The sequence below is a fragment of the Acanthisitta chloris genome, unplaced genomic scaffold (genome assembly GCF_000695815.1).
Source record: "Acanthisitta chloris isolate BGI_N310 unplaced genomic scaffold, ASM69581v1 scaffold14, whole genome shotgun sequence".
NCBI classification, from domain to species: Eukaryota; Metazoa; Chordata; class Aves; order Passeriformes; family Acanthisittidae; genus Acanthisitta; species Acanthisitta chloris.
This window is the reverse complement of record NW_008668734.1, coordinates 1-13,081: the sequence shown is the minus strand read 5'-3', so window position 1 is coordinate 13,081 and position 13,081 is coordinate 1. Positions and strand designations below refer to the sequence as shown.

The 13,081-nt window shown below is 40.5% G+C and overlaps 1 protein-coding gene across 2 annotated transcripts in view; it reads left to right on the top strand.

The window, feature by feature from the left end:
* QSER1 (glutamine and serine rich 1) overlaps nucleotides 1–6,451 on the top strand; it is a 22,080-nt gene extending 15,629 nt beyond the window's left edge. Inside the window, exons 8-12 of one of the 2 annotated variants that reach the window (XM_009073041.1) lie at nucleotides 784–921; nucleotides 2,217–2,314; nucleotides 3,751–3,903; nucleotides 4,993–5,088; nucleotides 5,647–6,451. In XM_009073041.1, the coding sequence (XP_009071289.1) occupies nucleotides 784–921; nucleotides 2,217–2,314; nucleotides 3,751–3,903; nucleotides 4,993–5,088; nucleotides 5,647–5,787 (626 nt within the window). In that variant the 3' untranslated portion in view covers nucleotides 5,788–6,451. The remainder of the gene's footprint in view (nucleotides 1–783; nucleotides 922–2,216; nucleotides 2,315–3,750; nucleotides 3,904–4,992; nucleotides 5,089–5,646) is intronic. The other variant, XM_009073042.1, reaches the window with a different exon arrangement.
* The last annotated feature ends 6,630 nt before the right edge of the window (nucleotides 6,452–13,081 follow it).

Here is a 13,081-nt window from a genome sequence, read left to right as displayed (position 1 = left end):
TTCCTGCCAGGCTTGTCTGCATGCAGGTGTGGGCAGGATTCAGATGCTGCAGTTGTTTTTTTGAAACTCAAGGGGCAAAAGCTTTAACTTGTTGCCTCCTTCATTGCCTGTCTGAGCAGATTTGCTGTGAAGGCATTCATGGAAGGTTGAAATTCGCTGTTTGCAGCAATTCCCCAGAACAGAAAGGGCTTTGAGGTTTGCAGTGTGCACTGAGGTTACCTGTGGTAGCAGCTAACAGTGCATTTTGCAGAGTTCTTTTTGTTTATTTCCTGTAGGATAGAAGCAAAGCTGTGTGTGAATCATGTTTTATATTGCTGCATTCCTAAAGCATCTTGGGCCATGTTGTTTTTCTAGCAAACTTGCCCAAGGAACCATTGATATGTGCAACTGTCTGTACTTAAAATCTCAAGTAACGTGGTGATGGTAGACATAGAAAAGTGTTTCTCTGAGAAAGTTTAACAGCCTTGCTAACCATGTCAGACATGGAGCCTCTGAAGAGCTCAGAACACTCACTGGAACCCATGGTTACTCCATGTGACTGGTTAAAATTGCTGTCTAGGAAAAAAATCGAAGCTTGAAAATGGAATATTTGTGTTGTATTTGATGTCTGCCCCAGGTTTTGTCATGTAATTAGTTCTGCAATTGTCTGCACTGAGTTTTGATCTCTTGGGGTACCAGTAGAGGTCACTTGTGTCTTGAGAGAGAAACCTGCAGGTTTGAAAAGCACAAGTATCTGCAGGATATTGCAGGCCAAAAAATCATTCTGTTGTGGTCTGTTTTCAGAGGTGGTACCTCCAGCTCCCCTTGTCACTCGCTTTTTGAATACAAGAGCTATGAAAGAGACTTTTAAGAGCTACATGGAGTTGCTTGTTAGCATTGCCTTGGATCCAGACACAATGCAAGCCTTGGAAAAGAGCAATGGTACAGTATGTTTAGAATTTGTGTGTTCTTACTAGATTTTTAAGGTTATTAATCAGTAAAACAAATGGTTTAGGTTTTTTGTTTTTAAAGAACAAACCCACAAACCTACTGAGCTTCCAGTTACACAACCTCACCCAAAGAACACTACCCAAGTTATTTGTGTGTATGTTTATTTTTGCACTATCTCTTTGAATAATCTCAGTAATTTGGCAATACTGTTTTGTGTGGTTTGTTACATTATACTTGTGCTGTGAATTTCAGAACTGAGCTCTCTGTTCCTGCTGTGACTATACTTTTAAAACCTTGGCAAATGTTTATTTAAAATCAGTTTCAAGTGCATTTGGCTTCTGATGAAAAAATAACCTTGTAACTATTAATACTTCTGATTCTTGCTGCTATTAAAAATTCTGAATTTTTAACTCTGACATATTAAAATTACATTAATACACATTTTTTTCTCGAAAACAAAATCCTTGGACTGATTTTACTCTAGTAGACTCCAGGATTCAAGTTGAAACTTCTGTTTCTCAAAATTTAGGAGAACACTCATGTATAAAGATAAATGTTCCAAAAGAGAAATCATTTCATCCATCACTCAGTTGCAGGCTGTTATTTTGGACCATATTTTGTTGGCCTGTATTTTAAAAAATGGTTTTTAGCCTCTCCTTTCCTGGTTTGCTCTGGCTGTGCATCAGTGCACACTTCCCTCAGGATTTCAGGCCCATCCATGGTGTCAACAGTCCCAGGAAAAGCACAGAAATTGACTTTATAAGTACAAAACTCTGTACTGAGCTGTAAATTTTCATTCATGGCCACATGTATATTGTGCAATTCACAGAGGTTTATCAAATCACTTTTAGCAGTAAGCACTTTTCTCAGTTTTTGAGTTATAAATGCCAGCAGGGTCATCTCCTGTAAACTGGAATAACAAATGTCCAAGCCACAGACTTGTCTTCATAAAACTGCCAGTTGTGTTGCACAGAAGAGGATTATCTAGGAAATGGTGTGAAATTGTCTTAAGATTTATGTTCTGTGTTGCTCTGTCTTATTTTTCCCTTTCAGCAAAGTCAGAGCAGGATTGCAGTTAAACTCAGAACAGCTAGACCAGTTGAGCAGACTGCTAAGAAAAACTTTTAAATTATGGTTTTCTCTCTCGTTTGAAATTAGTTTATGTGCAAATTACATTATACTTTCCTTTCCAGGCCCGTATTAATGGGCCAAAGTATAGGTTGAATCTGAACCTCATGACTGTGGGTCTCATAATAACCAACTGCTGTGGGTTTTTTGTGTCTTAGATGAGCTGCTTTTGCCTCACATGAGAAAAATTGATGGTATGCTGAATGACAACAGGAAGAGGCTGCTGTCCAAACTGCGCTTGGATCATGCTTTCAAGGTATTCTCCTTCAAACTCTAGGGTTTGAAAAGTCCTAAGTCATTGAATGCATATTGTGCAGGCACAGCTGGAAACCCAGAGAGCACTTTTGTAACACAATTGACTATGGATTTGAAAGATACTGTAAATTTAGTGCTTGGATGTGGCATTTGGAGCACATTTTTGTGATGGAGGAGTTTATACTGCAAAGGTAAAGTTCTAGTTTTACTCCCCATGCTTTCTGGTTCATTCTCAAGCGTGTTTTTTTTTTTCTTTTAAGCTTCTCAAGTTTGCCAAAAGAAAATCTGTTTCTTGTCCTAGAGCTTTTGGTTAAGTGATTGTATTGCCTAAAAATAAACTTTTATGTGAAGTAGCTGTGCTGGGGAGCAGATGTCTGAACTTCTGTGAAGTAGAGAACAGGATCAGAGGAGTGTGAAACCAGGACAGAAGGATTCAAGAACATTTGTGTGCTCTCTCATGTATCTTCAGCATTGGAAGGTTGAGAAAAGTGTGGAAAACAAGCCCATGTTACAGCAGCTTTGCTGCAGTAATAAAACACCAGGTGTGGATGTGGACAGGGAAGAGAGAAGCTGTGCCAGCTCAGTAGAGAGAAGGTAAACAGGAGGGTAATCCCTGTGGTTACAGTTCATCTGGGACATTTTAGCACTGTGTTACACACCAGAGCAGGCACTGAAGTTAGAAGTCAGAGTTTGGTAGTTTTGCCTGTGATGTTTTTTCATAGTTGATAGAAAATATTACTGTGGCTTTGGTTGAAGCTTGGTAACTGAAACATCTCAGCTGGATTTGAAAATAGCTACCACCATTTTTGTGTCTCATGCTCTCAAAGATGCAGAAATCACTAGTCTTTTCTCCTTAATTCCAATTCAGATGTGTCTGGTTTGGGTCACTGGTGCAGCCATGTAACATGTTCTGGTTAATAGTTCTCCAGAGGAGGCAGAAGTGACCAGAGCCTTGAGAAAATCAACCTTGAGGAAGGCTGGTGCAGTGGATAGACAAAACCTCTGAAGATATTTAGTCCTCCAATCCCTGCTACAATTGGCAGATTCCCTATGCCTGACTAGGCTATTAAGTACTTAGGGAATCTTCATGTAACTTGGCTTTACAGATTCTTGGGTAGAAATGGAATGGAAAGCGTTTTAAAAAGTAAAAATTGCCCAGTGGAGCCTTTTTTTTTTTTTCTTTCTAGTGAGAGGATCACAGATGGTAATCTGAGATACAATGAAAGGATCTTCTGGTCTTGAAAAATGATAGTAGTCAAGAACAGGTGGTCATGCTTTCCACACTGTATATGGTTGCATGATCTGATAAAGACACTATCAGGTCTTTGTGAAAGAAGAAATTGTTTCATACTTCTCCAAGAAAAATGGCCAATTTATCATCAGTCTGCTCATTCTTGATCTTTTCATAATCCATTATCTTCATGTGCTCTGTTCAAGAATGCTTTGGAAAACTTCCCTGAACTGACAGTGATCACTCGGGATTCTAAGACAAAATGTGGAGGAACATCTGTGTCTAAGATCAAAATGAATGGTAAAGCTTACAACAAAAAAACACTGAGGGCTTCAAAATCAACCACTAAATTAGCACAGGTGAGTGTGCAGGGGATTATTGCTGCCACCATCTGCATTCTGCCATGGTGACCATGCTTAGATAAAATCCTGCCTCATGCATTAGGTTTTCTGGTAGGTTTATCAAAATATAAAATCTTGGTGTGAGGTGATTTTACTGTAACAAAGGAGTGGTAAAAACCAACATTTAGAGCATTATTGAGTCATTATTTTAACTCATCTATGAAACATAGTTCTATTCCAGTAAGGAGACAAAGTATAATACAAAGAATAATACACTTTATTGATTATTCCCCTATTTGAGTGCTGTGTTTAGACCCAAATGCTCTTACCCTGTATATTTATAGGGGAAGTTTTCTGTAGCAGCTATTCAAGGCTGCAGGAGGATGCAGGAGTAGTGTCCTGCTTCCCTCATGGAGGCAGTAGGTGGAACTGGCTGGGAAGGGAAAGGTGAACTCTGCTGTAGCCTGGCAAAGAGCAGAGCTCTGCTGGAGCCTCTTCTGCCACCAGCACAGCAAGGACTGAGCTGCACACCCTGGTCCTGCACAATCAGCCTTCTGGGCTCTTGCTAAAGCACTAACATTTTGCCTCCAGCATTGCAGTTGTGGTGAAGTCACCGTGTAGCTCGTAATAATAACAGTTTCTTAGACTTGTTGCAAAATCTCTAGACTGCAAAGGAAGCTTTAGTCTTAATACTGTAAAATCTGAGTTTAGATATCACTTCTTAGAAACAGAGTTGTCTGTTGCTCCATTCCTGATTACTAGTGACAGGATGGAGCTGTGGATCTTAAATTTTGAAAGAAAAAATTACAAAGCAACATGGTTAAAAACTGGAGCTGTGCACATTATTTATTTCCATGACATTCCTGGGGAACACTACAAGTAGGTTTTGCTAGGCTCAGGAGCAAATAGTGTGAACAAATGACCTATAAGTATAGCTCACACTCACATTTCTTGCCAAAGTAACATAAGTGCTGTATAAGTACAGATCAGCCTGAATGTAGCACTCCATTTCTGAATTGTTGGATGATTGTGGAAAAAAATGTCAGAAATATCTCTGTCTTGGAAAAGAACAAGAATTTACCTAAAATAATTGTTCTTTTTTTGCAGGAGTTTACAGTAGATCCAGAAAAAATACAGTTGTATTCTTTGTATCACTCACTCCATCATTATAAATATCACATATATCTAACGTGTAAGGAAGAGGTAAGTGTTGCTCTCATTGAGCTCCTTTTACATTCCTTGAGGGAATTTACTGAGGGCATTGAGTCCACCTAGAGGGACTGTTCTCTCCTTGGTAAATGAGCATGGGTGGAGGCCTTCTGTTGGAATTAATTCCTTCTGGCAAGCAGAAGGGTTTGGGCACTGCTGCTCAGAACGTTCAGATATGAGGCTTACAATGGTTGTGTGAGTCCTTCAAGTATTCCACTACTACTTCTAAGTAAATAAAAGAGATTCTGTGTAACTCCTCAGCAACAGAAGGTTGCTCTTTGTCCTAGAATGCCATTGCTCTGTTGTTCTGCAGACCCCTGGTGCCAATCTCTCAGGGAGCAGATGTATGAGAGTCAAGTTCTGGCTTAGTTTGTAAAAAAATGCATTTTGGAGGGGCATTTCCCTTTGTTTTTAAAATCTGGTTTTCTGAACACAAACCAGAGAAGGTTTGTATTTAACTGCAGACTACTACAGGCATGAAAATTCTGGAGTTGTGGCAGCCTAACCTGTGTGTGTGTGTGCCTCTCTCCCTTCCTTCTCTGTCTGAAATAGATTTCTTCTGTTCAGAAGACGAGTGCAGATCTAGGCCAGGAGGAGATTGTGCAGCTGTGCATGAAAAACATAAAATGGGTGGAGGATCTCTTTGAAAAGTTTGGTGAACTGTTGAACCGTGTCCAGCAGAAATGCTCCTAACAGCAGTGGATCCAGGTCTCCCGTTCTCCTGCAGCACTAACCTGCTGGGACAGAAGGCTCAGAGAGGCTCTGCTTTCTCTGCCCATTGCAGACTCTGTTCTCCTTCCTAGCCATGTCTACTTCTCTTTATGGAACTTTGTGCCTTGGCTCATGCTGAGGAAGAGTGTGATGCTGCCAAGGAAATCAGTCCTTTGGAGATGGAACTAAACAAACCTAACCACGTTTTTAACCTGAAGAGTTATTTTCTATTTTGTAAACTATTGGATAACTTAGTTTTATTTTCAGAAATGTTTTTGACAAGTGATAAAGCATGCACTACATATACTTTTTTTTCTTTATTGCTCAACAGATAACACTTAAAATACTACAGCTTTTTCCATCCCTGACTAAGCGAGAGAAAAGTCAGCGTTGGGGTGAACTCATTTTTCCATGCCTGGCCACCAAATTTAGAGTTTTGTACATTTTGTGAACAGAGCTGGAGTGACATCAGTTTCTGCATCCATAATATTGCCATCATAAAATCCAGAAATATCATTATGCTTTATGGACTCCTTTTACTATTGTCATGTTCAGGAGACTGAACATGGAGTTGGTGCAATCCTATGACTGCTTTTGTGTCAAATTATATTGTAATGAAAGACAATGACCTTAACTATTTTCCCTGTTTTGAAGAAAAAAAAATATTTTCCTTTATACTGTGTTGTTTTGTTTGTTGGTTTTTTTTTTCTTTTGGAAAAAAGAAATTCAATTGTACATTTTATCTCACTAATAGTTGTATTTTTCACAGAGGAAATATTGTGGTTAAAATTGTTACATGTATCTTTGTAATACACTTTCCATTGTTTTCAGTAAATCCTATTCATTTATATGTTGATTTCATATTGTAAACTATGTATCTTGTGGTAACCCTTTTGTTTATACAGGTTTGCTTCAGTGTTAACCAGAATAATGCATAATGCATACTAGACTAGTTTTGCTTTAAGTGTAGTTGTGTTAGACACTGCAGTTATTTTCTGATACGTGAAAATAAATTTCTTACTAAACTAGCACTTGATTAACTGAGAGTTTAAATGAAGAGCTACTACACTTTATCTTCATCAACAAAGATTGTTGATTGAACAGACTATATGCAGTGTTAAACACAGCTTACATAATTGTTTGTAGAACTGGCAGTTGCAGAGCTGTTCTCTTTTTGGTGCCTTTCGAGTCTTCAGACATCTTTGTAGCTTTTTTCCCCCCCTCCTCCAGTTTGTGAACAGTTAGTAGTGCCACTAGTCACACTCAGACAATGAATGTAATGGGCTCTAATCAGGAGAACATGTTCTTTAAATTTGCCAACAGAAATGCCTTACTGAGTCGTTCAGAATGGATATGTACTCTACTGGCGTCCTAAAAAATAAAAAAAAAATCATGTTGGTCTTTTCTCAGATAACGTAGGGAAAAAAAAAACCTTCATTCCTTTATCCTTTCACTGCCACTTAGTGCCTTAATTTCAGCCAAGAAAGCAGGGTTCACTCTTCATTGGCCAAATGAAATAATGTTCATTGCCATGTGACCTTTTTCCCATGTTTTGATCCTATTTAGTTGTTAAATATTCATTAGACTGTAGAACTATACAGAGTTTAATGAATAGATGTGAAGATGAAATTATTTGATCTTGAGTAAGCAGATAGAGGTTTGAATATTAAAGTATGTACAGAATTTTAGCCGATTAGTTTTAGAACCTTATAGGATGTTTACCATATTTCCAAAGCTTTTCATCTTTAAAAAGCAATAATTCTCCTTTACAATTTGTATGCAGACTACAGTGAACAGAAATGGGTTGTGCCCTTGCCTTTTTTAAAGCCTCTTCCTAGTGGTTTTGCTTTAAAAAGGGAGGTCACTATCATGGTAATACACATTGTGCTACTGCTGTGTCTACAGTTCTCAAGGAGAGGGAGATGGGTTTGGGTTTTAGGCAGAAGGTGCAGATTGTTGGAGCAATCATGGAGCTAATTAATTTCCACAGGGAGAAGAAGCAGCCACAGGGGTGAGGAACTGCTAGAGTTTGTCATATTGCATCTGGTAGGAGCTGGAGTTTCTATGGTGAAACCAAACAGCAAAGTTGCCAACCTTGGTAGCAATCAGTAAAATGCTTTCCATGTAAATATGCACACTGGGGATATAGTAGGGACGTGCCTGGTGTTCTCTTTGACCCATAGTGGGGATTCCCAGATTTCCTTAGTGTATCCCTTGTTGGTGGGGTGGTTGGCAGTGTGTGTAGACTCCTGAGAGGTGTTCACTTGCCCAGGCAGAGTTCTGGTGTCACTTTACAGTGATATGCACAGCACAGTTTGGGAATTCCTAGTCTGTAGTGTTAAAAGTGAGTAGGATACAGAGCGAGGGAACGACTCAGGTTTGGCTCCTTGGTGGTGTAGTGAAGCTCCTCAGACTTTGCCTCTCTCACACCCTTCCCTCATGTGACTCTGAAGCAATGGTTGAGAGAGGTCTCTGTGCTTTCCAAGGGATTACTATACTGCTACTGTCTACTTACTCTAGATTGGTCAGGTGAGGAGTAACTTTAGGAAGCTGCTTTCAGTCCTTAGAAGCTGAAGAAAAGGAATGAGAGGCTTTTGGAGTAACTTGTCCCTATTTAAGATGATAATTTTAGCAACAAGCATTAAACTAAACCCCAGAATGGGCCAGGATGCTCTGCACTGCCATAGAAGGGGACCTGGCTTATTTTTGGCTGGTTTATTCCCCAGGCCAGTTAAACAACCACTGTGCCTGGAGAAGATAGGGAAAACCTGTCTTGAATAAAAATAACTACCCCAGACTGTTAAAGATGAATATAACTGAGCTTCCATCTTTGTCTTGGGCTGCAAAAATGATGGTTGTATTATTAGAGTGAGTAAAATATGGAACTCTCAAGTGTGTTGAAGGGTCAGGAATCAAAGTGAAGCTTTGTTAGTGGGATTGAAGAGAGTTTTTTATACTGAAGCAAACTTAGGGAAAAAAAGTCAATGTACCAATTACTTTTTTTTTTTGCACAAATATTTTGCTTTGTTGCATTTTAGATTCTGTACCCACACCTCAGTTTTGGTTTTTTTGTTGTTCCCTTGAAGTAACAGTGAGGTCTTCATCCCTTAGCATCTGACAGAGGAAACTGAGCACGGATTGGACTGCAAGAGAAGATGCACTAGGAAGGAACAAAGCTCTCCTCAGACTATGAGTTAGCAAAACAGGAACAAACTTACTGCATAATCAGTTACTTAGTTTTAAATTCTGCTGTGGCATCCCAATTCACATTGGGTTGGGTTTATTCAAATCCAGTGCTTCTCTTAAAGGCAGATGCTACTGCCAAAAGTTTTGCTAGCGAAAAATCAGTGACAAAATTGGATTGAGACTTGTTTCTGCAAATGGCTAAGGACTTTAGGGGTGTTTGAAGTTCTGTGGCATGTGTTGTGTTCCTGTATACTGTCAGAATGAAATGCTACTTCCTAACGAGTCAGATCGTACAGGCTGTCTTCCAAGGAAATGATTTCCATAGGAAATATATTTTAAAAATTATTTAAGTATTTACTACTATTTAAAACAATTTTAAACCAGAAAAAAAGCTAATAATAATGCTATGGTCACAAAATGTCAGAGTGTCATCAACTATTTCTTATTTCCTTGCCAGCACTTGACATTGGGTCTCTCTTACCCTATCACAAACCTGAGCATCACACGATGCACTTCTGCCATATTTTGTTGGTTTAAGCTACTATTAACATGTCATTGGTAATAAATGCATGTTTTTCCTTCATATCTGCTCTACATATGGCAAAAAAAATGAAGCTAGGGCTAATTAAGAGACACTTTATGCATTCTTAGTCCAGATTTTCAGGTGGTCCATAATACAATGTATGGAAATGTGAACAAGGACAGTTTTGTACCATTCATGATGTTATTAACTAAACCCATTAAAGTGAAAACACTTTTTAAACAAAAACCTTATAATGCTTAGTCGTTTATTGTTAAAATATGGAGTCTTGAGACGTTTAGGTTGTTGGTAACAAATTGGCAATTTAGACTACAGTTTGTGATTGTAAATATAAAGAAACTCAGTTCCAGGGTTTGGGCTTTTTTCTGTGATGTTGCAGGAATTGGGCATGGCTGGTTGATCTGGGTCCCAGTTATGGGTTCTAAGTGTTTGGAATGAATTTTCACCCTCTATCTGCAGGTCTTACACTGATATGATAAGTGAAGAGCTAGAGAGAGACTGAGTCAGGTGGGTTTTACCTGTAGCATTTCCATGTGTTCTCTTAACTGCTGAACTAGAATATCATCTCTAGGTACCTATGGGGAGAAATGGTGCTCCAGAGAGTTCTAGTATTCTTTCCCCCTGAATTACAGAGTTACTCTGGATATTCTTAGAACTGTTTTTCCTGAAATCCCTATGTTGTGGATATCATAGAATTAACCAGGTTGGAAAACACCTCCAAGATCATCCAGTCCAACCCTACCGTGGTCACTAGCCCATGGCACTAAGTGCCACATCCAGTCTCAGCTTGAAAACCTCCAGGGATGGGGAATCCACCACCTCCCTGGGCAGCACATTCCAATGCCTGAGCACTCTCTCTGTAAAAAATCTCTTCCTAATCTCCAACCTAACCCTCCCCTGGCAGAGCTTGAGTCTGTGCCCTCTTGTCCTGCTGCTGGTTGCCTGGGAGAAGAGACCAACCCCCCCCTGACTCCAACCTCCTGTCAGGGAGTTGCAGAGGGTGCTGAGGTCTCCCCTGAGCCTCCTCTTCTCCAGGCTGAACACCCCCAGCTCCCTCAGCCTCTCCTGGGCTGTGCAGTCACTGTGGCTGTGGCTCCTCAGCTTGGTGTGTTCCACCGGAGGTCAGTGTGCACCAGCACAGGCTCAGCCTGTCTCCTCCCTGCCCTTCTCCTGCCATGGCCTTGGGCTTGCAGTCACATTGCCATTCCAGCCCAGGAATGGAAGGATTGTGCTCCTGAACAACGCACCCTTTGTCGACTCAAACACTCACCCAGAAGCTTCTGTCCTGAGAGACTTGTTTATTGTTCCAGCCTTTTCAAAAATGCCAGGGTGGAATCCTTACAGATTTCACACCAGTATGAAATACTCTGGAGCTGCACTTGAGGAGTAAATCATACTCTTGCCCAAGGCAGAGTGCACCTGGGTTGAATGCTGCTGGATGGCAGCACTGACTTCCACAGAACCTGCTGCTATGTGATCTTTTGATTCAAGGGTGGGTGGGAAACTGTGACTAAGCAGGGTGAATTTGTGCATCACCTGCTCTGCACTGGAAGGGAGAGTGTCTGTGCTCTCCAGCCCATGGAGATCAGCCCCAAGCAAACCTCTTGCCCTGTCCTACACGTGGCAGAACATGTTAGTACTGACAGAGCCTGACTGCAGTTCTTTCATCTGCCTTCATATCTGTCCAGCATGTCAAATAAGCCTTTGCCATCCAGTGTTGTATGAACAGCTGTTCATTTTCTGAAACTTGAGGTTAACAGAGATAGAAGAGAGTTTTCCAACTTTTGCAGGTCAGTTCCAGTATTAACACACTGGACTTTGTACCTTCAAACAATGAACTAGAGGAGGTTTGATAATGTCACGATAATTGTGACCTAAAAAAATAGCAATTTCTGTAACTGAAGCTGCTGATTTTCCCTTACATGAGTATCTTTGTGTGACACTGGACCATACGTTGAACTTCATCTCGTCATTTGTGAATGGAATGGAACAACAATTTAAGGGTTACTGTTTAAAATGTTCTCCTTTCACCAACTTCACCACTGTAGTGAATACAGCCATTGTTGGTATCGAAGTGAGGAAAAAACAGAAAATTGGCTGTTCTGAATAACTGGAATATTTTTCTGAATTTTTATGGTAATTATGAATTTGCTTGTTCAGAAACAGCCACAAAGATTGGGTTCAACAGATCCTCACGACTGTGGCAATAAAATTGTGTGTGTATGGACATTTAAGCTGTGTTGACATAGACTCAATCTTTGAAGCTTATATTGTTATGGGAAGACATTTGAAACCTAAAGAAAAAAAGGTTTGGTACAGGAGAAAGAGCTTTCTGACGTGTTTGAGATGCAAGATCAGCATTTGAAACCTGGAGTTCTTTGTTAACCATTCAGAAAAGTGAGATCCAAGTCCTTTTGGAAATTGGATAGGATCCTTCTGCAAAGATGGATGAGATTCAGAAATTCTTAAAAACTGAGGGTTTTAAGTTCTTCAAAATGTAGCTATTCTCTTGACCATTTTGTAGGAGTACAAAGGATCTCTTGATCCATTTCTAGGTGACCTGGAAATAAATTAAACCAGATTTTTATTTTGCTCTTCCTTGCCACAAAACTTCTTTGTAACAGTTGCAAAGAGTCTGACACAGCTGTGCAAAGTAGGACCTGGTTGCATAATTTGTTAAAAATACATTTCCACCATAACTACATTGCAAGGGGATCTTGTTTTGCAAAGCTGCCATCAACAGTTCAATAATCTGATAACTCCCAATGAATTTTTGCATCACATTTATATTTTTTTGTCTTTAATGTGCATTATATAGTTCAGAGTTTGTGCATCACGCAGATCAATTTGGTTTTGTCTGGTGAAAATCAGCCCAAAATTTGAAATCAGTCCAAAACTATGAACAATTTTATGTTTCTCTAATGAGGAAGAATGATCAAAATACTCCTTAGAAAATGATGATGGGTCTCTCCGATTTTGCTGCAGACAGTAGAAAAAGCTTTCATTACCCTAGAAGTGAATGTATTATTTCATTGCAATTAGAAATGCTGTAATAAACAGCTCATAGAAGGAAACAGCTCATCAGAGGAAAACTTTAGCCACATGTGGATGTCCAAGCTGTGTGTCCTGGTGACAGTGAAGGACAAATTCAGTTGTTCAGCCACGGCCACGTACGAGGTCTGTGCTGAGGATAACACAGAAACAGAGCAGGAAGGTTTGGGGTTTCAGTGGCACAGTGAGTAGGGGGCACAGCCAGCGTTCTGTGCTCTGTCACCTCTGTCCCTCTGTCATCACTCGCTGTTGGGAGTGCAGTGACTCCAGCCGGGACGAGACGCCAGCAGTGCCGCTCCGGGCAGCGCCGCTCCCTCCGACGGGAACGAACCGTGTTGGCAGCAGGTTGGGCAGTGCCAGCTGGGTCGGACCCGCTCACTGCTGGGGCGGATCGGGTCGGGTCGGATCGGGTCGGGTCGGATCGGTTCACAGCTACCCGACGGGTCGGACAGGGCAGTGCCAGCTGGGTCGGACCTGCTCACTGCTGCCCGGCGGGTC